At 38.0% G+C, this 22,925-nt stretch overlaps 1 protein-coding gene across 8 annotated transcripts in view; it reads left to right on the top strand.

The window, feature by feature from the left end:
• Positions 1–22,925, top strand: part of SEMA5A (semaphorin 5A) — a 317,116-nt gene that overhangs the window by 227,319 nt on the left and 66,872 nt on the right. For all 8 annotated transcript variants that reach the window (XM_040072786.2, XM_040072776.2, XM_040072727.2 and 5 more), the window contains 4 exons: positions 6,816–6,933; positions 12,265–12,446; positions 14,648–14,791; positions 22,464–22,611. In XM_040072786.2, coding sequence (XP_039928720.1) covers positions 6,816–6,933; positions 12,265–12,446; positions 14,648–14,791; positions 22,464–22,611 — 592 coding nt within the window. The remainder of the gene's footprint in view (positions 1–6,815; positions 6,934–12,264; positions 12,447–14,647; positions 14,792–22,463; positions 22,612–22,925) is intronic.

Here is a 22,925-nt window from a genome sequence, read left to right as displayed (position 1 = left end):
TAGTGATTCCAGAGTAATATTCCCAGACTGGGATAAACCATACTTCTGTCTGCAAGCCTAGATTATAAGCACATATTAAAAATGGCAATTCTTTTTTTGGGTATTAGATACAGTGAAAAATTATCTTCAGTGTCAACTTATAAACAATATTAAAGTCAGCAGAACTGTGAAATAAGCACAACTTTGGGTTTGTTGTACTCAAAAGAACTAGAATATTAGTCTCATACTGCAGAGGGAATAGCTTGGCTCTTTCTGCCTCTGTTGAAAGATGAAAGCTTTTGCAGAAAGTGTCTGTCTATCTGTCCTGCAAAATGTATTAGAGACAAAAGGTTAATTTATATTTTGCTGCCCCTGAATTATTTAGTGGCAACTCTTCAAAGTGTCATCTATGTATGTATGTTTGTATTGTGTTATAAGCAGATATTTTTGTCAAACAAGAATTTTACAGCCTGCTCCCAATTTAAGGAAGGAAAAATGTCTTTTTCTTTTAGTTTGCAAGGATATAAGTAAACCAGATAGACTTGACTACATATTTGCAATTCAGTTTTTATTAGTAGGATATTATTTTAAACAAAAAAGTGACCTAAGAAAGAAAGATTTAAAACAGACATGTGGTATTCATATATCATGATGTAATCAATTTTGTTGCTTTAAAAAATATCAGAAGATTCAGGAATTCTAAGTTCAGTGTGTTTACTCTTAGTAACTGTAGGTGCTTACAGGCAAGTTCAGGCAGAGGGGGCGGGACGAGTGGACAGTGAGGTGGATCGGGAAATGGCTCTCAGAGGGTTGTGATAAGTGTCACAGTCTAGTTGGAGGCCTACTGGCATCACCTGAGGGTCAATACTGGGCCCAGTATTGTTTACCTCCTCCATCAATGACTTGGCTGAATGGGCAGATGTCTTCCCAGCAAGTTCTCTGATGGCACAAAGCTGGAGGAGAGGCCAGTTCCCCAGAGGGCTGTGCAGCCCTTCAGGAGGAGCTTGACAGGCTGGAGAGATGGGCGGAGAGGCACCTTCTGAAATTCAACAAAGGCAAGTGCAGGGTCCTGCACCTGGGGAAGAATAATCCCAGGCACCAGCACAGGCTGGAGGCTGATTTGCTGGAAAGCAGCTCTGTGGGGAAGGACCTGGGTCCTGATGGACGGGTTATCCATGAGCCAGCTGTGTGCTCTGGCGTCCAGGAAGGCCAATGGTATCCTGGGGTGCATTGGGAAGAGCATTGCCAGCAGGTCAAGGGAGGTGATCCTGCCCCTGTATTATGGTGAGGCACATCTGGAGTGCTGTGTGCAGTTCTGGACTCCTCAGGACAGGAAAGACATGGAGCTCCTAGTGAGGGTCCAGAGGAGGGCAGCAAAGGTGATGAGGGTCTGAAGCATCACTTCTGTGATATGAGCCTGAGAGAGTTGGACCTGTTCAGCCTTGAGAGGAGAAAACTGAGAGGAGTTTTATTGATGTATATCAATATCTGAAGGAAGGGTGTCGAGAGGATGCAGTGACAGTTGTCTCTCACATTTGATCCATATATGGTCACTTGGAAGCATCAACATTCAGCGAATTGTGCCATGTAAACAACTTTTATACATAAACTTCTGATTCTGGATTTGATGGAAGGACCTTGTGGGTTTAAGGCTGGTATTCTCAGTGATTGAATTGTACCTAAATATATTTTGACTATGCTGCAAAAATTAAAATAAGAGGAAGCAATGGTAGTCCACTCAGTGTCTGTGATGATTAAAGGATTTGATTTTTCTTACCAGTACAGGTAAGATTTAAGCAGTATTCTGAATATTTGTCATACATCTTAGTTTGAGCTACTAGGGATTTTATAAGTTGTGTCCCTACCATTTATGTTCTTCTGCATCATTCATCTGTATCTTTAGAGGCCTGTTTATTGCACACATGTATATATGTGTATAGCTGCAAAACCAGTGGTAATGAAAACACTGATAGGTACCTTTGTCTGGTATCACATTCATGTATCCGTTCAGGAATGGATAGAACTGTGCATCGGGAACATGAGAAAGCCTTACATCTTTGCTTTTCTGTTGGAATTTGCAGTGATGAATCTGTCTTCTGCAAAATGAGATAGTGACCCCGGTTCAGTTCCTGGTAGACAATGTGTCAGGTCACATTTGATGGTAATTGGGACTATGTAGGCAGGGATATTTCAGCAGAAATTATTGAAAGGGTCAGGAGACTCAGTTCTTAATGCTGTTTATACGTAAAGACAGAAGAATGTTCCTTGGACAGTCTTAGAAGATGCACCTCTTGCATTTATATATAATGTATGAATAAAATGTTACAGCTCAAGAGGATACCTGATTAGAACTTTCATATTCACAGGGGAATGTATTCTCCCCCTCAAAGAAAATTTTAAAATCTCTTTGAAATTAATGGTGTTATGATACAGCTTTTAAACTTAAGGGGTTTTGTTGTTGTTGTTGTTCTTTGGAACACATAAATTCTTTTTAGTCTAAAACTCTATAGGAATTTTAACATATTTTACTCTGAATTGTGTTTAATTCTACCTTATTTTCTAACTCAATAAATAATCTCAAATATAACTGAAGTAGGACAATTTTGCTGGCCTACTTGGTGATAATTATAAAATAGTGGAAGAAATAACCTGCTTTTACTGACTTGCTTTAGAGCAAGGTGCCTTATGGTTCTGTTGGTAGTCAGTCAAAACCCATTGCTAAAGTGTAGCCATCATTGCCGACTGAGTGCCTTGCAGGAGACACACTCTGCTACCATTTACATTTGGTAAAAAAAAAAATGGGAAGTGACAGCACAGCAAAATTAGAATCAGTCAGGAGAAGGCAAAAGCTGTTGAATGTTTTCGCAGATAGTGCTGACTCCATAGGGCAAGTGGCATCAAGAGTCTTCGAATGAGCCAGTTTAATTTTATTCCTGAATTTCCTTCCTGCACAAAATAGCCAGTTTTAGCAGTGCTAGGGCAAATCATGTGAAGTCTTAGCTATGAGCTGGTGCCTACTGGTATTAACAGACAAAACATTCATTCTCTGCTGAAATTGAGATGTAAGGTATGCTTCCAGAGACAAGATGACAAAATATATTATCCAGCTCTGCTATTTGCAATGTGACAGTCTGAAAGGGCCCTGTCAAATCAAAGACCTAATACCTACTTTAAAATTTGTCTAATTTTTCAACAGTAGCATCTAAAATTGCTTTAATTTAGACAGAGATTGGGGAGGAAAAGGAGATGAAGATATGTAGTGGTATCTTAATTTTGACTTTCCTTACATAAAATTGACATAAATCAGATAGCCATGTTATATAGTTTCTTTTGTTATTTCGTGTGCACATTTAAGCTTTTCCTCTTACTGCTGTCTCTTGGGAGAGAGATTCATTAAAAAAGAGTTAAAACAGTATGACATTTTCCTAAGGATACATAATTGCAAGTCAAGAATAGTCTCTTTAAATTTCCCATTTCAGATAGAAGTTCTGATATTTTTATACTTACAAGTTTTATTCTATCTTGATTTTTTATCTGTTAACTTCTTTTGTTATATGTTTCTGTTTTATCTAGGCATAGTAGATAAAAGTAATTAGCTTCTGTTACTAACACATTAAGTCAAAGAAATCATCCCTCAAAGGAAAGAAAATGGTTTTAAAAGGTGACATAATTAGTCAGTAAGGATAAAAACTTATCCTCAAATTACCACCCTTCTTTTAATTTTTAAAAAACTATGTCCACTTTTCAGAGATATAGGTGATCTGAAAACAAACAAACAAACAAACAAACAAAACTCTCTGATATGTGAGGTAGGGTCAGGGTGGAGAACAGAAAATAATTGTTGTGCCAATACCTGAGAACAGGGCAGCTGTTTAAGTCAGGCTGTTTAAGCCACAATTCATGAATATGTCTGAGACGGTGAGCTGAAGGACATTGATGATACTGAAGTACAGTTTTGTAGGGTTTTGTCTATCTGGATATAAGAATTAAAAAATTAAACTTTTCACAATATGAGACAGTTATAATGACTGGGACAATGAATTACCACATCAATGATAGAATCCCAGCAAAATTAGAGTTTCTCATGTGAGGTATATTTCTCTGAAAAAATTTCTTGTGGCTTTATTTGGAATAGTTCATATGTTTAGAGGATTAATTTCTGTATTGTAGTGTAAAGAAAAATGTTATTGAAGAATGGTGATACCTCTAATTTGTGGAAGAAATTATCCTCTTGTAATCTGCATGAGGTTAGCTGAGTTATTAACTTCTTAAAATTATATCATTCATATGCTCAGTGGATCTTCTTAACTAAATTCTGAAAAGATTTGCCTCATTTTACCTTGCTGCAGAGCACTCCAAACCTGGTCAGCTACTGAAAAATCCCTGTTCAGTGTTCACAGAGTGATCAAGTATTCATTCTTTGTCATAGCAGTACAAGAACTCTTTTTTTTCTTCTGTGAACTAGGATCTGCTCTGATACCAGAAAATTTTAAGGACAGTCAAAATATGTTTCTAGCGCCTTACTTAAAACTTCTGAGTGACTTGTAACGAAAGGTGAAAGTAGTTTTGATTTGCTTGAATCGAAGATAAGCGAAAACAAAAGCAAAAGAGGAAATGGGGTCTAAGAGGTGGGAGAAGGATCAGCTTACTCCCACTAAAGAAGGAATATGGTTCTAAGTGAAAGGATATTTCAAAAGACTGTGAAAATTTTTTGTTTTTAATATAAAGTTTCTAAATCGTAATAATGAACACCTTGAAGTTAGAAAATTGAGCACTTCAGCTTTGAAGCACAAGTTCTGGTTTCAGTGTTATCATTGCTAACATTGCCAGTTGTGCATTGTCAGCCTTTAATTTTTTTTTTTTTTATTTTTTTTTTTTTTTTTTTTTTTTTTTTTTTATTTTTTGGTATTCTTTTCTCATAAAACACATGCTTTATCAGCAATACTCAGAAGTAGAACAGTGGACATCACATCTTGCGAACACTGGAAGACCAAGACACTTAAAACTTTCCATAATTTGCATTAATGTTCCTTCCCGCTTCCTAGATAGTTAAATGGAAACGTATGTAGCCTAAGTTACAAAACTGCTAAGTGCTCACAGCTGCAGGAGCCAACAGTGGGAACACTCTTCTGAACAGTGAATTCCCTAAACCAAAATCTTCATCTTTGAGCTGGAATCCTGATTAGGGGTACCCATGGAGTTTTGACTGTTATGCCTCTTACATTGTGCCCTTTTTGCAGATGAGAACTATGCTCCCACATGGTACTGGCAATCCACATTGCAAAATGAAATGTGGAAGTGAATTCTTTGAAATTTATAATTATGGTATTTTGGAATAACACTCCAGATAATTAATAAGTCTGTGTTTGGTCAGGTGTTAACATGGACGTGCATGAGGAATGCTAGAGATAAATAGAAATTTCAATAAAACAGTTGATAAAATAGTCAATAAATTAGTTGTTAAGACAGAACCACACAACACTTGAGGTTGCATGGGCCTCTGATGGTCATCTGGACCAATTCTTGCTAGGCCTCCCAGAACCAGTTGTCCAGGGCCATGTCTGTGTAGCTTTTGAATATCTCCAAGGAAGGAGATTCCAGAAGCTGGGCTATCTGTGCCAATGCTCAGTCACCCTTTCTGGAGCAGTGTCTCCTGATGTTGAAGCCTCCTGTGTTTCAGTTTGTGCCCATTGTCTCTGGTCCTGTCTCTGGGTACCACTGAAGACCATGGCTCCTCTTCTTTGCATGCTCCCTTCAGAGTTTTGTACTTACTGAGGAGATCCTCTCTGAGCCTTCTCTTCTCTAGGCTAAGCAGCTCTCCCAGATCTCAGCCTCTCCTCACTGGAGAGATGCTCCAGTTGTTTGATCATCGCTGTGGCCCTTCAGCCAACAGATGTGATGGGAACAGATAATTAAAGAGAGAAGGATAATGCCCATGGATTTGAGCTGAACAAAAATAATCAGTCTAACATCTTTTACAATCTAGGCAAAATGTTTGAATGCATTATTTTTTATGTATAATTTATAGGTATTCTTACAAGTGTTAAACCAGTTATATTGTGCTTCACTACAGTGGGAATTCCACCTCCTTTCTTATGGATCTTTAGCTACGAAGCTGCAGACTGTTTTATTGCCTGGACTGTTAATATTAGACCTTAGCAAGAGAAACTGGCTATTTATTAGAGAAAGGAACTTCTAGTTTCGTACAGTGGATCTTTCAGAGTCTGTATGAAACTGGACTACCATCCTTCTCTGTAATCCTTTTCTTTCCCTCCTCATGTGCCACTAAGAGGGAGTATTGAGTGCAGCATGTGAAATGTAAGAGGTGTGATGGCAGCTACCACTGCCCCTTTGAACTAGCTTCCAGAGATTTTTGACAATTGCAGAAAATAGATCAGAAGGTTTTCTAATTAATTTTCAAAGAGCAGACGTTGTCCTCTGATTTCTGAAACAGATGATAGCTGCGATTCCAAAACTGACAGAAAAAGATTAAGAACTGTAACTGTGGAAATTTTTACTTGGAGCAGACAATATACCCTTTTTATGAATTTCTGTAATTCTCTAGTAATTAAGTACAATAATCAGTCTAGACAGCATGCCATGAATGCAGACAGAAGATCAGCTATGCACTTAAAAGAAATCCTAACTTTGTATAGGCATTCAAATTAATTTTTCCACTGGTTTTGGTATTTTTTTCTGTGCCATACCACAAAAGGGATCAATTTCACTATCTGCCAATGAAATACCAAGAGATGCCACATAGTTATTTAGAAATCTTTGGTCACTACAAATGAAGATAAATGTCCTGGTTATCTCTGATTGGTTTTCATCCACAGTGCATGCATTGGATCCCAAGATCCTTATTGTGGCTGGGACTTGGTGATGAAGAAATGCACAACGCTGGAAGAAAGCCTGAGCATGAGTCAATGGGAGCAAAGCATTACTGTGTGTCCAGTAAGTCCAAATACATTCATTTGTCTCTTAAAACGTTTGATTCCATGTGAATTTCATGAAAATTAATTGGTATAGATTTTTCAAGCTCAGGAAACTTGAATTTCTGTTTCAATTTGCCATTTTCCTTAGGTTTTAGCAGAATACCTAGTTTCATTTCTATTTCTCATCAAACTACTTAGAGGTTAAAATTATTTAGAGTAATTTCAAAGGGCAGTTGCTTGTTATCTGTGATGTCTATTTTCCCACCTTGAAAATAAATGTTTTCTAAGACTAGTGGTATTGACAATTTTTTCTCTGCAGAATTTTTCTCCATTACGTGCTTTGAAAAAGTTATTCACAAATGGTATAATCTTTTCTTTTAGGATTATTTTTGCTAATATAAAAAGCCAAATAACATCTTCTAGAGTGCTTGAACTGTAAGGCTGACTTCCATGAGTTAAGTCTCACTCATATTAATAATAGAGGTGATAATTGCAATAAATGCAGGGTTTATATTTACAGCGGCTTAACACTTCTCTTTAAAAAATTATTTTGAATAAATTCAATATAATACAAAAAAGCACCAACAAAATTGATTTGTATCTCTCATTTTTAATTTTATTCTGGTGTTGTTTTAATATTTTAATATTCATTCTTTTCCAGCACACCAAAAGAGGTTTAAGAAATATCTTTCTTATCTTTCTTGTGCTATTGAGCTGATTTTTTTTTTTGGGGGGGGGGGGGGAGTTTGTTTTTGTTTTTGTGGGTTTTTTTGGAGAATCTTATCTTGCTGCTTTGTCCTTCTGCCCATGAAGTAGGAGCCATTCCAACTCAATTCTGCTTTTATTCCTAGAAAGGGCTTCTTGATCTTGTCCCCACTCACCAGTGGAGCACATGCTCACAGGGCATTTGTGTTCTAATCTCCATGTGTTTACAAGTTCCCTTTCACATCTTGATGACACTTTTCTCTCCAAAGGTGGGCTTTGTTTAGTGAACTAGAGATGTGCAAAATCAATATAAAGTTCTTCCAGCTTTGACTTGTGCTCTCTATATATGTTGCAGCAGCCTCATAGATACAAACACTACACTGATTCTGAGGGCCCTGAGAACATGCTCCTGTGTTCTGATTGTGTTTGACATTAAATAACAGGGTTTTTAAACTTTTTTTCAAGTTTTAAAAACTTTTAAAAATATTTATCTCTTGTTCTGTCCTTTGCATCCACCTGCTCATAGAGGACTAATAAAATAGGCCTGTGTTGGACTCATCTTCATTAGCATTTGAGCTGAAATCAGGAGCAAAATCGGGGAAAATTCTGTGATTACTGAAATGCTTTATTTTGTTGATATTTGCATGGGCAGTCAGCCTGCTGTGCTCAGTTTTTGAATTGTGGCAGCAAGTCTTATTTTCTTTTGTAGCTATAGAACATGAGGCCAAGATGGGGTGGAGGGAGGAATAATTTAGAAAGCATAATTCTGTTCAACTGGAAAAAACAATTATTTAGTATCTATTATATGATAATGTGCATAGGATATGGCAGTCTAGTCAAAGCAGGGGAGCACCTAAGCCTTGCTTAGAAATTTATCCATAGCTGTGAGACTTATCCTGCTGATCTGAAGTTCAAAGACCTAGTGAACCTCCGAAGAAATTTTGTCCTTGAGCAAATTGTGCTTGCATAATATAAGGAAGATTTTAGAATTATCTATCTAAATTGAAAAGTGTGGGTTTATGGCTTTCCTGTTTTAAAGCCTTATACACTAAATAACACATTGTTGAACAGATTGGAAAACTTCATAAAAAACTTACCTCCAAAGTAACACAGTATTCTGGCAAACTGCAACCAATTACAATTTTGCTTAGTGAGGCTTTCAAATATTTGTTTTTATAGCATTTTTATGTGTTGTGCTCACAGGATATAGAAGCCAAGATGTAATTAATTTAATTTTGTAGGCAACTGAGCTATGTGCATCCTTAACATGTGCTAAATATATTGAAAACACTGTTGCAGGCAGAACATAACAGAATATTCATAACCTACTCTCCCTCTTTTGGTCCCAGTTGCTCCCAATATCTTAATTGCGAGTAAAATTACTTGGATCTTTTTAACATTGTAGCATTTTTCTTTTAGGTTAATGAAAGACCAGTTTCTTCTAAAATTTGATCTGAGACAGTTCTGTTTATACAATAGTTTAGTCCAGGATAAAAAGTGTGACCAGTTTCCTTTGAGAAATTATTTGCCACAGAATTATTCATATGGCTGAGTACTTGTAGACACGTCATGGTAGAGGAGAGCGTTGAACAGGAGACATAGATAGAGAGGGAGTCTGTGCTACCATCTCTGGACTTTGAAGAACAGTTTTGAAAAATGTGGTTGTTTTGGTTATCTTGCTCTGATTTAATTCTCAGTTTGATTTTTAGGTTATTGTTTCAGTTGGGATGAGTACAGCAATTGTGCATAAACATGGACACAAATTAATAAAAATGCTATGGCACATGCATTGGCTTTGATCTTTTTCTGCTTGGTCATGTATCCCTATTATACATTCAACGATTTTTATGGCAATGAAGGTTCATTGTTTTTTTGAAATATTTTCCAGTGGGACAACTTGCATTCCATCACTTAAAAATATGCTGACATTATCTATGAGCTTTTACAAGGAAAGAAAAAATTTTTAAAAAGGTTTATCAGGATTTTGGTTTTGATTTTGTTTTTGGTTTGTTTGTTTGTTTGTTTAACAGAAGTATGCAACACGAAATGGCTTTACTTTTACAGTTATTCTTGGAGAAAGTGTAGTATGGGATCTGAATTCATTAGGAGCTTCAGGAAATTCTGCAGGCTCACTAAATTCTACAAAAAGTAATCTCAAACCAAAGATCTCTTGACAGCTAAGCTGTGACCTTTACTCAGAGTGCAGAGGCACAAAGCAGGAAGATGGGGTGGATGCAGAAAGACTTGAGACGGATGGATATTTGGAGGACATTAATAAGGAAGAAGGGTCTAAAGGTATCTGCAGAAAGGACAGGGTGACAAAACCAGAGTGGTAGAGAGGGAAAGCAAGAGTGTAGCCATGCCGAGATGGTCTGGTTGACTGTGATTTTGCCCTTGAGGTGTCAGATTGTGAAATGGTTAATGGGCATGGATTCTGGTGAGGGCTGCAAAAGCCCCTCATCAGTACATTTTGCTTTCCTGCAGTCATATAATAAAATTGTTTGATATCACTTTGGAAAGGGAGATACTCACAGAGAGACAGAGCAGGTGAGTCATGGGGAATGGCAGAGACCCCAGTGGGACGATCTTTGCAGGAGCAAGGAAAAATAATGAAGAAAGAGAATATGTCATCAAAAAAACTCTGAGTTCAAGCTTTCAGCTATGTTTTATCTATACTTTCTCTGCCACTTAATATGTATTATGGTAACCACAGACAGCTGTTGGCATGTCTAACCGTAGACAAGCTTTAGTTTGTAATTGTAGGTGCAATAATAAAGATGTTTTGATGCAGCACTGAAACAGAAAGCAGTAAATGCATTTTCACATCTCTGACATAATTAGATTGGGGACATAGAATTGTTAGTTTATGGACTATAAATATTTGTTAGACCAGCAGTGTAAGAGAGAATGAGCCTGCTTGTCACTTAAAAGGAAGTTTTTCTTGTTGTCTTACAAAACCCAACAATATAAACTCTACGTGAGCAAAGGTTGGTGAGTTATTTTCAATAAATAGCTGTCAGCAGATTTTGAAGTGATGAATTATGGTTATGCTGGTTGTAGCTGACAGAATATACACATAGCTGCTCTTGCACAAGTGATACTTGTGAAAAATAAACTGTGGGAATTGTAATTAGTAGTGAAATTATGGTATTTTTGCCACAGTGGAAAGAATCAGACAACATCCAGTGTCAGTGGAAGCATGCCTTATGTTGTAATTTAATCTCTTGTATCTTCAAAGTATTTGTGAAAAATACACTTCTCTCACCAGTGCTAAAATACTAAAAATAGTGAAGGAAGATATAATTTCAGATCGGTTATGACAATCTACAACTGTAATTACCATTTCAATATATAAGCAAATATTAAAGTGTTATGTTTTCACACACTGGGTGAAAAATGCATGACTACGAGTGATACATATTCATTCTTACTAAGAGTGAATTTAAATACTACTTAGCCTGCACTTGTTGGTGCTGTTGTCTTGACTGAAAGTTTACATGTGGCAATCAAAAGGCAAATTCCTTAATACTTAACTGAAAAAGTGGCCATCATTTTCATTTAGGATCACAGATTTGTCAAGATTAACACCTTGCTAAAAGAGTATTTTGAAAATCTGTCTTTGTTGGGAGCTGAATTCCCCATGTCCTTCCCCATTTTCTTTAGAAAAGCTAATTTTCTAGCTCATTTTGTTTCAGCTAGGCAATGAAGATTTCTTATTAAATGTGTTACAGCTGCTTGGTGGAAACATTCTAATCAAGATGAGAATGGTATGAACCTTCCAGCCGAAGGTGTTAAGAATTGAATTCTGTGGGAGCAAACTCTTTCATCATGTAGGGTTAAGTGCTGCTTTTTGAAGACATCTCTAGGATTTATACATATAGTTTCATATAACACTTAGAAACTGTCATATTAAAAAACCACATTTTTTCCTTAGGAAATGTTACTGTGTGACATATGCTTCAGAAGCTGTTTTCAAAAAAAAGGACACTCATCAAGGAGATTTGAGTTTGATCAATCCAATTTTGCTACCCTGGACTGTTTCAGCATCTGTGTTTAGAATCACAGAATTGTTTCATTGGAAGGAAACTGAAGGATCATTTATCTTGAATCCCCCTTGCCAAGGACAAGGACACTAGACCATGTTGCTCAAAGCCCCATCCAACCTGGCCTTGAACACTTCCATGAATTGGACATCCACAGTTTCTCATGGGAAACTGTTCCAGTGCCTCGTCATCCTCATAAAGAATTTCTTCTTTACTACTTCCTTATCCTCTGCTGGTTCTTCCTTTTAATCTTGTGTTTTACAGTCAGTCTCCAGGTTCCATATTCACCAGAAAATTTTAGGAAGTAGGGAATACAGAAAAAAATTGAGAGGTAGGCAAGCATGGTTGTGAAAGGTAACAGTTGTGATTTCTGTTGTTGCTATGGTGATGACATTCAGTGGCTCAGATTGGTCAGAAGTTGTGGAAATTATGCAGCTACAGGAATTATAAGGGGAGATTGCTGTCTGGAAGATGTATCTCTCCAGTGGAGGCTGCTATTGTTGGTGGCTGAAGCCTAAACCTTTCATGCACAGCAGAGTAAAGAGGTTGTGTGAAAAAAATGTCAAGCCTCAGGTAAGCTTTTCTGTTGTGTTTGCTTCTAGATGAGGAATCTGACAGTAGATGGACATTTTGGAACATGGTCACAGTGGAAACCTTGCACCCACACTGATGGTGCCAGTGTTGGCTCCTGCCTCTGCAGGACGCGTGTGTGTGACAGTCCTGCTCCTCAGTGTGGAGGATGGCTGTGTGAAGGACCAGCCATGGAGATTGCCAACTGCTCCAGGTATGCAAGACAATTTCAGGCTCTATCATTTGTGGTTTCCAATTTTTTAACTTAATCAGAATAAAGCCTACCACCCTTTGAAATCTCCCCTGAAATCTAATGATCCTGTTCTGTGCATGAAAGGGCAAGTGGGACATTAGAAAGTTTCTCTCAGACTTTGTAGGAGAGAGAATGAGTCAGAGAGCAAAGAGTAATTTCAAATGCTGTGTACCAAGTAATATTGTCTTCAGGTAATTTTAACAAAAGCTCTGAAAGAAAAAAAAAATCAAAACAAAACCCACAGTGTTAGATAATATCCAAAGTATGATACTTTTTCTTAGTTCTGTAATTCATATAACTTTCTTTACTGGAAGTTAGAATGGCTTACTTTTTTTGAGGTCTCATATTAACATTGTAGTCCCCCATTCTGCCCTGGAAAAATGTTTTCATTGTGTCTTTCAATTGTATCACGATAGCAAGTTGTATTATCAGTCTGTATAGAATTATTTAGCCATTCTTTTGTCTCCCTCAGTAACTTAACCACTCCCAGAGAAAATCAGTGAGAGCAAATAATTTCAAATAGACTCAGAACATTACGTATTTGGAACTGCATCAGAAGTTCCTCTTTAAAACATTATACACATATATTATACATACTTTAATCGCAAGATGAAACATATACTGGTGCATTCTGCTTATTTTCAGTGATTCTTTATGGTTTTTTGGCTTTTTTTTTTTAACATCACAATCACATCATGATAGTGAATAAAATGGCTTAAATTTCTGCATAAGGTAACTACAAGCTCTGTAAGTGAAAATAGTCTATTTTAGGAAAATTATTAAAAATCTAACAATATATTACATAACATCAGGTCAGGAGAATGATAGAACAGAAAAACATGCTGTGAGATACCGAACAATCAAACAACACCCGTCAGGTTTAGTAGGGAATTTGGGAATGTGATTTGGGACTGGATTTGCATTCTACCTTTGGCATTATTACACTACTGTTTTAACATCTTACTTCTGTTAACACTGCTATATTAGTAAGGCACTATTTTAACTTTTGCTTTTATGATGAAAAATCAAAAGCTCAATATAGTTTAGTTTTATTTTTCTTTCTTTCTGTGTTCTACCAGTATAAAACCTGCAAGCTAGCCAGTTAAGCTTTGGATGACAGCTGAAGTGGTTTTGGTTTTGTTTGTTTGTGATTGTTTTTGATTGTTTTGTTTGTTTGTTTGTTTGTTTGTTTTTTGCCTAAGACAGGCATAAACTCCTTTCTTCGTGAAATTCCTTTTCGGATGTTTGGTCTATAATGTTTTTTCTAGGGTGTATTGGAGGAGGTGGGGGTAATTTCTAAAAGTTCACAAATTCAATGTGAGTTCTCTTAGCTTTTCTGTTACAGTACAGGCAAGGTATAAACATCTTATCAGAATAACCTGTGGAAATTGAAAACTAATGCATTTTAATGCTTACTTTAGTGTCATAGAGTCATTTAGGCTGGAAAAGACGCTTAAGATCAACTCCAACCATTAATAAGCACTGCCTAGTCCACCACTAAACTATGTCCCGAGTTCACCATTTGTGACTACATCACTTCCCTGGACAGCCTGCTCCAATGCTTGACAACTCTTTTGGTTAAGGAATTTTTCCTAATAACCAGTCTAAATATCTCCTGACACAATATTATACTATTTCCTCTCATTCTACCCCTTGTTAAAATCAAGAGATCAACACCTGGGAGAAGAAACCAACCCCCCCATCTCATTACAGTCTCTTTTCAGGTAGTTGTAGGGAGCAATATGGTGTCCTCTGAGCCTCCTTTTCCTCCAGGCATTAATCACTTTCCTTTCAGACAAGGTAGCAAAATTTAACATTTTAATCTCCCTGAAAATTATATGTAATTTAAAATTGGCTTCAGAACATTGACACAGGAGTTTGCATATGTAGTTTACCCAGAACAAAGCGACCAAAAGTAACTAAATATCTTCATATCTTTATAATTCTCGTATAAGGAGGTAATTCTGCTGATTACAAAGCATGGAATATGGAATATCAGAGCACCTTTTTTTTGGTTCAGTATTCTTGAAGAAATGGAACACGATGCAGTATTAATGACTTCTACAGAAATATTAATAGGCCAGATTCTGCTGTCAGTCACACCTAATCAGCCATTCGCTATGTATAACAGATGACAGAGCCTGAGCTTTTTATTCTACCAGAAATGGAGGCTGGACACCATGGACTTCTTGGTCACCTTGTAGCACCACTTGTGGCATAGGCTTTCAAGTTCGTCAGCGTTCCTGCAGCAATCCAACCCCTCGACATGGAGGACGCGTCTGTGTGGGACAGAATCGTGAGGAGAGGTGAGTTATCTTTTTTCTATTGTCTGTTTTAATTTCTTCTGTGCAGTTGTATTTCACAGGTCATTTTCTCCTTTATTTGCTTGGTTTTTCCTTCCCTTTCGTTTCACTCTCTCTTTAACTTCAGTGCTGTACAGTACAGTGTTCCCATTAACGAGGCTGTGGGTCTGCAGCAGATCTTTCATCTTTCGCTTAGCTCCATCCCTCACGAGCCACCTGAGAGCTCCTGGCAGTGCCAGAGAATTGTGCTGAAGCAATGTGCTGCTGTCCCTTGAGACCCTGAAAATTGATTCTCCTTGAAAATTGATTGCTCTGTGTTTGAATTGTAACTCATCCAGCCTCAAGACCTGGAATTCAGAACAAAATATAATAAGGTCACAGCACTATGTGTCTCTGATGCCATGAGTTCATTTTTTCTGTTGTAAATAAATTGAGCATTTCTATAACATGGAAGGAAGTTTAAAGGGCTTTGTTTTCCATTCAATAAATATAATGCACCTTAAACTCAGATATCTTTAGTGAGGTTTCAAGCTTGGTGGGATTTTTAAAATTGTTTGTATATATTTTTTTTAACCCCTGGGCAGATCAAGTTAGCTCAGATTTTGATTTCACCATGTACTGTTTTGGCACCAGATGAAGTATTTTGTCACTAGCTCAGAATGACAAGTTCAGGCCTTTGATTCTATTTTACGTGCACCCTAATTACATCTGTAGTTTATGTGGACCCTACATGCATCTCTTATTTTTGTGCTTGCAGTTTTAACAGGAATTAAATATTTCTTTAAATCAAGCTAGAATATATTCAGATAAACTGCAACTCTTGCCTGCGTGTTGTTTCCTTGTTTCCAGAGTCATACCAGAAAGCTAGATAGCAGAAGACTAGCATTGGTGTGAAAATTTGGAGTCCTGTGGCCATCCATTCCAAGAGATGTATGCAGATATGTTTCCTCCCAATATGCACTTACAGCTTACTTCAGTTTCTGTATGGATGATGTAGTATCCTATATTGCTGTTGGATGTAAACTAAAATCAGTAACGTTTATGAAAAGTTTCAGTGAGGCATTTAATTAAACACCAACTCTAGCATTTTTTTCAGATTAAGAGATTCATTGAAGAAAGGTTGCATCACATATTGATGTATTAGCAGAACACCAGGGACCTGGTCTTTCTAACTCTTAAATGTAAAGGATCAGTATCACAGAACATGTGAACATTTCTCGCTGTTTCAAGTCCATGAATATTTACCATTTCATTCCAGAGGAGAGGATTTTGTTCTTTTGTAAATTGCTTTCTGAAAATAGGTTTCCCAAACAGAAAGCCATCACTATCAAACATAGATTGTATCTGCTGTTGTTTAGCTCTGTCCCAGCATGAATAACAGTTATTGATTTTCCTGAACTGAGAGGTCGGTCCAGGGCAGGACACAACAAGACTAAACACAGAAAAAAAAAAAAAAAATCAGTTTGGAGAGACTTTGGGGTGATGGACTATAGATGGAAATAATAACTGTTCATTTTAGTTTAACATGGAATAAAAGTTTGATAAGGAGTTTCACAGAAATAAAGAAAACCCTGAGAAATACTTTCTTAATTATACGAGCATTAGGACAATGGGTGCACTGTAAAAGCAGCCACAATCTGGAAAGTGGCTTGTGATGAGTTGAAATAATAGCAGTCCAGAAAGATTGAATTTTTGTATGTAACAATTCTGAAGGAAAAATAAGCTTATGTTGCTTTGCTTTTGTAGCCTGCAGCTTATTTGTCCTTTCTATCTCCGTCCAGTCCAGCAGCATCTGGGATGAATGTGCCTGTGAGTTTACTGCAGGATGCCTTTTTCTCTCAGAGTTCTGTCACTGTTTCCTGTCTCTTTGAAAGACCCTTCACTCCCAAAAGCCCTGCACCTTTCTCCCTCACAGCTTGCTCACAGCTGACCTTCCTGCCTCTGCCTTGGTTTTGTTTGTTATCTATGTTATGTCCTGATAATTTTAATTATTTTTTTAAGTGCATTTAATTTTTTTTTTCAAGAGGGTGCGGTAAGTTAGGAAATTTTGTCAAATATTTTGTACAGCAGCTAGAGGAATGAGGCATCAGTTATTTGCCAGGATTTTTGTCAGTGTTAAGCCAAGTACTTGGATAAATCTTTTCAGAGCTGTAAAAAGCAGAAAGTCCTGGGATATTTGCCAGCCAGGGCCCATCCCATCACCCACAGCAGGGGAGCAGGGCAAGCCTGGAGATTGTGACCAGATGCAATCAGGAGTCTAGATACTAGCGACATCATGACAGTGAGAGAAGTCTGAAGTCCGGGTAGGAAGCTGAAGGCCAGGTTTAGGATCAGGTTAGAGCTCCTTGGCCATTGTGTGGGTGGAGGACCCAGGGGAGCCTGGCTGGGGCCATTAGGGCTTTAGGAGTGTCCTCACGGCTCTGCCAGCTTGTAGAGAGTTTCGAACTGTGAGGGCAATGGAGTACCAGCATTTACAGTACTATCATTTCACTGTTTCACTCTGATTGAGTTGCATCGGCACCAAATGGAAACAATTCCTTTGAGCCCATAACATCTAGGCAGGCTGAACAAGTATTACACATGCAGGAACTCCTGAGAAAGGTTCACTAGTTTTGCATCCAAAGAGCCAAGGAGCAACTTCTGAGATTTTCTTACTGAAATCAACCAATGTTTATAAATAGCCTAACAGCTTACTTTTTTGATTACCCAGTCCATATGCAAAATTTTTATATATTTAGTATTAGTAAAAACTTGAATTAGTTAGTTTACACATTGAGTGCACTTGTCTTTGTAAACGTGTGTACTCTAATCACCTTCACATGTTCAGGGGTGTAAAAATAGGATTCAGTTTCCACATGCCAAACTTTGAAACAGCTTTTCAGCAAGCAGTGATTTCAGTAGAAATCCAGTACCATAACTCCATAGACAGCAAACACAAAAAAGGCAGTGTATATCTGAGGTAAATTTGTCTCCAGATATGGATGCATATTCAGCTTGAGAGTATTTGTTCATGTGTTAAGAGCTAAATGTTTGTCTAGGATATATTTGTTTTACTTCATGAAAGCCATGATCTTATCATGGCTAATGTATCAGGCAGCTCTGCTTGCTGGCCATTCCCTTGAGATCAATGGCAATATTTGCCAATTTAAAGCATTGAAGATAGGTTAAACTGTTTCATGCTCTGCTGCTAAAGGGGTGTGTGGGATGGGGGGGGGGAAAGCAGTTGAGAGATAACAGCAAATACTCATATTACAAAGCAAATTCCCTTTATAGAAGTAGGTCAGAAGTGCGGCTGATGTGCATTTAGACTGAATAGGGAGAGGGAGTAAAAATAACATTGTAACAAAATTTGCTAATCAGATAATAATTTTGTAGTTAAGACTCCAGATGGAAGACATCTTGATGAATTCCTTAGGGGCTTAATTTTTCTGATTTTTCTGTATAAGAAATATTCACTAAAGCTGCTGGAAATTCTCTACATCTTAGTTTATAGAGTCTGTAGTATCCTGTCTTGACATTATCATGGAGCGAGAATGTTTGTCCTTTCTGTGGGAGATGCTGCAGATATGGCCTCATTAAGTCCACTGGCCCCCCTCCTATCTGTGCAGAAATGAGGGACATTAAAGTGAGAATCACTTGCTTTCAGTGGATGCACTTATCTTTTATTACACAGGAAAAAATAGAAAAAAGCCACGGCAATTTGAAAAGTAAATTGGCTGCAGACAAGGAGTAAACGTTTGAAAGCCCTGGCTATTTTGGAGTGTATAAAACAATTAGAAGCAGGACATATCGTCGCATTATTTTGTACACGTTTCTCAGCAAACATTCAGCTTTTGGGCTTGTTTCCATGAGAAGGAGGAACTGCTGAGAGTCAAGTGCCTGCTCTGTGTAGCACTGCTTGTTTCTGAGCAGTGTGAACAAGCCCAGTCCACTTCAGCAGAGCAGCTTAAACAGCACAAGCCTTTAGGCTTGCTTGCACTCCCATGGATGTCGTCCGCAGGGAAGCGTCTGTTCCCACCCTCCTTGCTTTCTCTGCTCCCTCCTCTTCCACAGAAGCCCCTGAGACCATGTGCCACCTTCCACAGTCTCTTGGATGGTTGTCTGTCAGTGTAACAATCTCAGTCCAGCAGGGTATGTGCGTGTCATGCTCCTTCCTTCATTTAAAGGAATCGGGCATTCCCATCAGCCTCGGTGTAGTCTGTGCATCCCAGAAAATCACCAGCTAGTAATCACAACTACCCACCACAGAACAGTACATTGCACAGGAAGGAGCAGACAGGGATGAAGCTTAGTTTGTTTTTCTTAAGCACATGGTAGTATAGCATAGTTCAAAATTACAAAGTATTTGTTTAAATAGCATCTCTCTATGGAGTAAAAAGGGCATATTTGTTACTGTCATGCAGTTAGCCTCAGTTCTGGATAGCAGCATTGAAATAAATTGAATAAATTGACAACTTACTAAAGGTTGAGATCTTTATAGAAACAAGAATAGTTATGCCAGTTGCACAGAAACTATAGGTGTAAAATTTGCTGTAGGCACTGATAGCTGTGGACACAACTGGACGGAGGGTGTTCACCCTTCCCCCAGTATGACAATTGCTCTATTAGGGCATCTGAACTTGGGTTCACTTCAAGGAAAATGTGAAAGGTCACTGTAAAAAACCCACATTTCTCTAGGCTGTTCTCCATTCTGACCTCACTGCAGTTAGGTTAGGGGAGAGGGCAGTAGTTTCACAGATTCAAGTTTCTTGCATTGCATGTTTTGTTGAATTACTGTAAAACGTTAGCCCTGTGGGTCCTGAGAACAAAATTAAGAGGGGAAGAAAGAGCAAAAGGGAAAAAAGGGTTGCTGAGTGACTTGAAATGCAGCCAAGAATAGATATAATGAAACTTGGCTCAAAGACCTATGCTGTAGCACTGTTCTCAAAGATCAATTGCAGGGATGTCTCTAGCTGTGAAAACATACCTGATGGTTTTAGGGGCTGGCTGGCTGTAATGAAAATAAGATTCTACTTGTATGCTGTGTTACTTTTTGGTTTGTTCTCTTTTTCGGTTTGTTTGTTTTCCTGAAAAAAAAAAAAGGTAAAAATTGATGGTGTTTACTTTTTTAAAAGAAAAAACAACTGTTTCCTAAATTGAAGTAATTTGCATAGATATTTAAGGGTTTTTTTTCAGCTGCCTCTTTAATTGGAGTTGGATAACAGAATTGCCGGCCCTTTGAAGTGCTCACTGTGAAGGGTCACTGTTATTAGGTTTCTTTTCTGTCTCCTACTTAAGTGAGAGAGTTGGAGGTCAGGCACTTAGACACTAGAATAGCCACTGCATAGTGGCATGACTGTCCTCAAAGTGAGATCTGTCATACCTTGCTTCAGATGTTCATGGGTGTGAATGTTTATGTGCGCATCAGGTGTCTGAACTTCCACTGTGGTCTGTAGAAATTTGGTCAATACAGGCTGTGGAGAACAGTAATTTGTGTCCTTCTGCCGTATATTCCTCAACTTCTTCAAATCAATCATTCTAGCCTCCCGAGTTTGTATTGACAAGATTTCCATTGCCTCTAATGGCTGCTTAGATGTCTGTCTCCCATGTAGCATTTATAGTCAAAGGAAATCAATCTGTACATTGAGGAGTGTATTTATATGACCTTCGTTAGGGTGACATAAATCATATTTTTTACTGGGCTGTTTCCTTCCATGAGCTGTTGCTCAAGTTAGATAACTACTTCATTTTTAGATAGCTACAGTGTACATGGCTTTATTTTAAGGCAAGACATGTTCCTTAATTTTTCTTCTGCATGGCTGAATATTGGTAATTCTCAGCTTCATGGCAGATTTGCTTTAGCCTCAGTGTGTCTCCCAAATTAACTTAACACATCGTCATTAAGAACTGAAATTATGCAAAGTTTGAACTAATTTGACTAAATGAATGCTGATGTTACATCTATATTTGATTGATGACACATCCTCAACAAATGATCAATAAGAAACTATCACATACGTTCACATAATTGACTGCATGTGACAATAAATGTGTGCAGTTGGAGTTCTAGGGGAAGAATATCCAGGCACAGAACATTCCTATGTATCTTTAATGATGGCAAAATGTGAACTGTAATATGTATACCCAAATCATGCACTGAAGAATTCTGACACCAGATTCATAAATATTGAGGGTTTGGGCATTTTTTCCTGTTTCCAGAGGAAAGGTCAATGCAAGCTGTGAATAATTTTCTTGACTCTACAGAAGCAGAAAACTAAATGTCACTCCCCTATTAACCCCACTCCTAGTCTATAGATTTTGATGGAGTTGCCCAGACCTAGGGACAAAGTTTGAATTTTAGACTCCAGCATATGCCATAAATTTATTTTTGTATGTTATTTACACCACCAACATTATTTTTTTGCCCTCCACAGAGTGCCAAATATTCAATTTCCTTATAATGAAGGATAATGAAGAATTAGTGCTTGCAAATATTGGGGCTTTCTGAAAACAAACAAAAAACCTGTTGTGGTTATTCTTGTCCATACTGTCATTTCTCTTTTTGTAGAAAATGGAGTGTTAGAGTCAGTTTTCACTGTCTAAGAGTGACAGGAGATGAAAATTTGTTAGAAGGGCAAGAGGACATTGGATTTTGGATGAATGGTGTAAAAACTGAGGAAATACTGTATCAGATTGATTTGTTCATTTGGGACAGTCAGTATTGTAATAAGAACTACCCAGATGCATCCATAAAATATCACAGAATTCCTTCAGGGTTACCTGTTTCCTGACTATGCTGTGTCTTTGCTTTTTCTAAGAGCTTGGTCTCTTAGAGAGCGCTAGTCACACTTGCTCATGGCCCAAATCATTTGGACCTGTGTAGAGGTTCCCTAAAAAGCAGCGTGTGCTATGACTAGAATTATTGGATAGCACACTCAAAAATTCAGGGATCTAGGGTTTCTACAAAAATCGTATAAAGTCAGCTGAAGCTGGGACCTTCCCACATGTCTGAATGTATTGTTACAGCAATGACAATTCAATAGCGCTTCCCTCAAGAACCTACTAGGCCTCTGAATCAGTTTGCAGCCTACAGGAAAATCCTTCAAAGATTATAATAGCTAAAAACACCCTTTAAGAGATAAAGTAAAAACATTATAAACAAGTGCAGTTCTTTACACCTAGAATCAATGTTTTAGCTTTTATATTGCCCATAGAAGCAGTGTTGCTATAAAAAGCAAAAAGCAAGTGTAGCTATCTGAAGACGAGAGAGATGGATCCTAATCAATTCTTAGCTGGAGACTGATAAAAGACTTCCTACATGAATGCTTGCCTTCTGTTTGGTTGACTGCCACAGAGGGATAGCCGCAACTGGTTTTAATAAAGTAGTTTGCAGTCCTGCTTACGTGACTGCACTACAATTGCGTGGCTGCATTGCATGGAATGTATAAAGTCCCTGAATAAAGCAAACAAATGCTCCACGCACGCAACTGCAACTAAAAAACCCACTCAAATGCTTAGACCCTCTGTGCAGTGTGACAACTGTTCGTGCAGTGCTTGATGGGTAGAGAGAGGCCCTTTGTATAAAATATTTCCCTGTACAAATATCTATCGGAATTATGCAAATGAGGGAGGTTTTGGGGGAGGTCTTGTCTTGATAATAAATAGATTCTTTGTCTCCTTCTTTCTCTTCTCCCAGGTACTGCAATGAGCATTTGTTGTGCCCCCCTCATGTGTTTTGGACTGGCTGGGGGCCATGGGAACGCTGCACGGCTCAGTGTGGAGGAGGGATCCAGGCACGGCGCAGGACATGTGAAAATGGTCCTGACTGTCCCGGCTGCAGCGTGGTGAGCAATTTTCAGCTTTCTCTTCATCAGATATCCATGGCCATGTGCCACGGAGGTCTCTGTGTCATAGAATCATAAAATCATTTAAGTTTGAAAGGACCTCTAAGGTTATCAATCCAACCATTAATCCAATCTCGCCAACTCCTCCATTGAACCATATTCCCAGGTGCCTCAGCTAAGTGTGTTTTAAATACCTGCAGGGATGCTCACTCTGCCACTTCTCTGGGCAGTCTGTTCCAGTGCTGACAACCCTTTCAGTGCAGAAATTTTTCCTAATATTAATCTAAACCTGCTCTGGTAAAACTTGAAGCCAT

The sequence above is a fragment of the Hirundo rustica genome, chromosome 1 (genome assembly GCF_015227805.2).
Source record: "Hirundo rustica isolate bHirRus1 chromosome 1, bHirRus1.pri.v3, whole genome shotgun sequence".
NCBI classification, from domain to species: Eukaryota; Metazoa; Chordata; class Aves; order Passeriformes; family Hirundinidae; genus Hirundo; species Hirundo rustica.
Note: the sequence above shows the minus strand (reverse complement) of the source record. Positions and strands in the feature narration are given on the sequence as shown.